The following is a 3,296-nucleotide window of genomic DNA, read 5'->3' on the forward strand; positions in this document are numbered from 1 at the left end:
AGTTTGACCCCTTTGTTTTCCAATGAACAACCTGAGACAAGCTTGTAATGACATTTAGAAGATGACTCAAACCCATGTCTTCTTACACTGAGCTTGAACTTTTCCCCTGAGTGTGCCGCTTTTTGCAACCAGGGCAACGAAGTTGTATTTTTGAGCACTCTCAGTACCTATAAAGCATTATAAGCAAAACCATGTCTCATTGTCCCCTACCCCTCATTTCAGTGTCTGTTTCTCCTATCTATCACTATCCTGCCAGAGTTAAAAGAAACAAAGCAAAACAGTTGCTAATGTAACAGTTTGTGAAAATTGCAAGTCTCTCCAGTTCAGTTCAAATGTATTTGCTGAAAATCTAGAGAGTTATTTGTGTTAAGATATTGTGGGGTGGGCAAACATTAAATGGAGAGAACTCCAACTCCTTACAAAGCTGATCGAGAATCATACCAAGTCATTGTAATAGGGAACAATGTGCTAAATAGTTTTGCAGTTATTTGGTACAGTTAAATCTAGTCTTTACATCAGAGTCTAGTCTGAACATCTAATAGTGGAATGCCATAGTATTATTAAGTGAATTATTACACAAGAGAGGCTATTTTTGGTGCTGGATACATCACACCGTAAAGGTACTCACTGCAACTACGTACTACCACTTCAAAAGTCTGACTCTATGCCGATTTATGTAGCGTTTATTGCCACCAGCAGAAAGTAAGTTTCTGGAGAGCAGGAATCCTTTCCTCGTTTGTGACTGCTGACTTCTGTGCCAAGAACAGACATAGTTTAAATAAGGCTATAATAAATCTGTGTCGGTAGCTGAGCTTTTGATTACTCCTCTCTATAGACGATCCCCTAAGACTTAGAGATAGAACTTCTTTCTTGTAGGACAACAAGATCATCTGAAGACAAATAGGACCATCAAGGGAAGGTGTAACAGGCATTTTGGAAGAACTCAATAGTTACCACTAACTGTTTATTGCGTATAAACTGCTGTAGAAAACACTTAATGATGAAGATGTGCTCTTAACAATGGACGTATTTATAGTCATGTTCACGATTTAATTACAGATTGCATTGTCCTGAGCTCTCATCCCTGAAACAGGACATATAGAAAGAGGAAATGGGAAATAGTAACAATGTGACGGAATTTGTCCTCCTTGGCCTCACCCGGGATCCTGAAGGGCAAAAAGCATTATTTGTCATGATTTTACTGACCTACATTGTGACAATAATGAGCAACCTGCTCATTGTGGTGACTGTTTTTGACAGCTCCTCTCTGGGCTCCCCCATGTACTTCTTTCTTACCTATCTGTCACTCATGGATGTTGTTTATTCCACTGTCATCTCTCCCAAATTGATTATAGACTTACTCTGTGACAAAAAGACAATTTCCTTCCCAGCTTGCTTGGGGCAGCTCTTCCTAGAACACTTGTTTGGGGGTTCTGAGGTCTTCCTCCTGATCGTGATGGCCTATGATCACTATGTGGCCATCTGTCGGCCGCTGCATTACTTGACTATCATGAATCGACAGGTTTGCATTCTGCTGTTGGTGGTGGCCTGGGCTGGAGGTCTTATGCACTCTATGGTTCAACTTCTCTTTGTGTACAGCCTCCTGTTTTGTGGCCCCCATGTCACTGACCATTTCATCTGTGACACGTGCCCATTATTGGAACTTACCTGCACCAACACCTACTCATAGTGGTTGTCAATGGTGGAGCCATCTGCATGGTCATCTTTATCCTTCTGCTCGTCTCCTATGGAGTCATTCTAAATTATTTTAAAAGTCACAGACCAGAAGGGGAGCGCAAAGTCCTGTCTGCCTGCAGCTCCTACACCACAGTGATTTTCTTCTTTTTGTTCCCCTTTCTCATGTATGTTAAACCTGTTTCCAACATTCCCATTGATAAATCCATAACTCTGGTTTATATGGTTATCATTCCCATGTTAAATCCTTTAATATACACCTTGAGAAGTTCAGAGATAAAAAATGCTATGGAAAAATTTTGGTGTAAAAATTTAACCAAAGGTAGAATAAATGTGTCACTAACACTGAACACATTTATGATTAATTATTTTATTTATTGGAACATTTTAATGTAATTTTGAGAGAATGAGAGAGACAGAGCATGAGTGAAGAGGGCAGAGAGAGATGGAGACACATAATCTGAAGCAGGCTCCAGACTCTGAGCTGTCAGCACAGAGCCCAACTCAGGGCTTGAACTCACAAGTTGTGAGATCATGACCTGAGCCAAAATCAGACACTTAACCAACTAAGTCACCAAGGCACCCCTATGATTAATCCTAAAGCAACAAAAGGGTTGTAAATTCTGACAATGAATTTAGTCTATCAATGGATTCTCTAGTGATGTTTCTCTTTTGTTTACATAAAGTCATCAAAATGTAGAATAAATTGTCTTTTGAATTAAGACTCAATGCAATAGGGAAATTCTGGAGGTTGAATAAAAGGCACAGGTATTTGTACTATTACAAGCAAAAAGATAATTAATATCACTTTGTAGCCTTATTTTTCTTTGTTTATATTGAAGTGGGACTTAGAAACAAGAGTTTTAAAAATTTGAAAATATTTATATAGGCAGAGAGAGAGAGAGAATGAGTTGGGGAGGGGCAGAGAGAGATAGAGGAAGAGAGAGAATCCCAAGGAGGTTCCATGCTCTCATAGCCAAGCCCCATGCTGGTCTCCAACTCAGGACCGTGAGACCATGACCCCAGCTGAAATCATGATTCAGATGCTTAACTGACTGAGCAATACAGGTGCCCCAAGAGTTTTTAAAATTTTAAATGGGAAAAACAAGCTACCTTTGAAAATTTACTTTCACCTAAAGTAATGCAAAAGTAATTTGTGTCATACTTAGAACAAATTACAGGGGCAAAAAAGTAGTTTAAAGATTTTAATGTTCATTATTCTATCAGCGCAGCAACTTTCTGTAGCTGCATTATACATCTTGTCCTTAAGATTTTTTCCATTCCTGAGGTCAATGCCTATGCTTTTGTAATTCAGGACATTTATATGGGAGATGTTATTGTGTTTGGTTGGATACTTTCAGTAAGAAATGTTGTTAAATGGGACGTTGGATGTTTTCCCAGGTTGGGATGAACTTGTATGGGATGGTTGATGATGAAAACAGATACTGGTTCCTGATTTGAGCAGAGAAAGTCATACTAATCCCATAATAAACATATTTTTATGCTTTTCCTCATTAGCTGTTATGTACATTTTTTGCCATTCTTCAAAGAGCAGACAGAATGTCTTATTTTGTCTTTATGATACTGAAGATATGGGTAAA

At 38.7% G+C, this 3,296-nt stretch overlaps 1 protein-coding gene across 1 annotated transcript; it reads left to right on the forward strand.

Moving 5' to 3' along the window:
* Nucleotides 1-1,111: 1,111 nt before the first annotated feature.
* Nucleotides 1,112-2,049, forward strand: LOC131488777 (olfactory receptor 4A16-like; the record flags this gene model as incomplete). The annotated part of the gene is given in 2 exon segments (XM_058690611.1): nt 1,112-1,682; nt 1,685-2,049. Coding segments are annotated over 2 exon segments (936 nt in total), but the record flags the coding sequence as incomplete, so codon positions are not given.
* Nucleotides 2,050-3,296: the final 1,247 nt, after the last annotated feature.

Source organism: Neofelis nebulosa, chromosome 10 (genome assembly GCF_028018385.1).
Source record: "Neofelis nebulosa isolate mNeoNeb1 chromosome 10, mNeoNeb1.pri, whole genome shotgun sequence".
Lineage (NCBI taxonomy): Eukaryota > Metazoa > Chordata > Mammalia > Carnivora > Felidae > Neofelis > Neofelis nebulosa.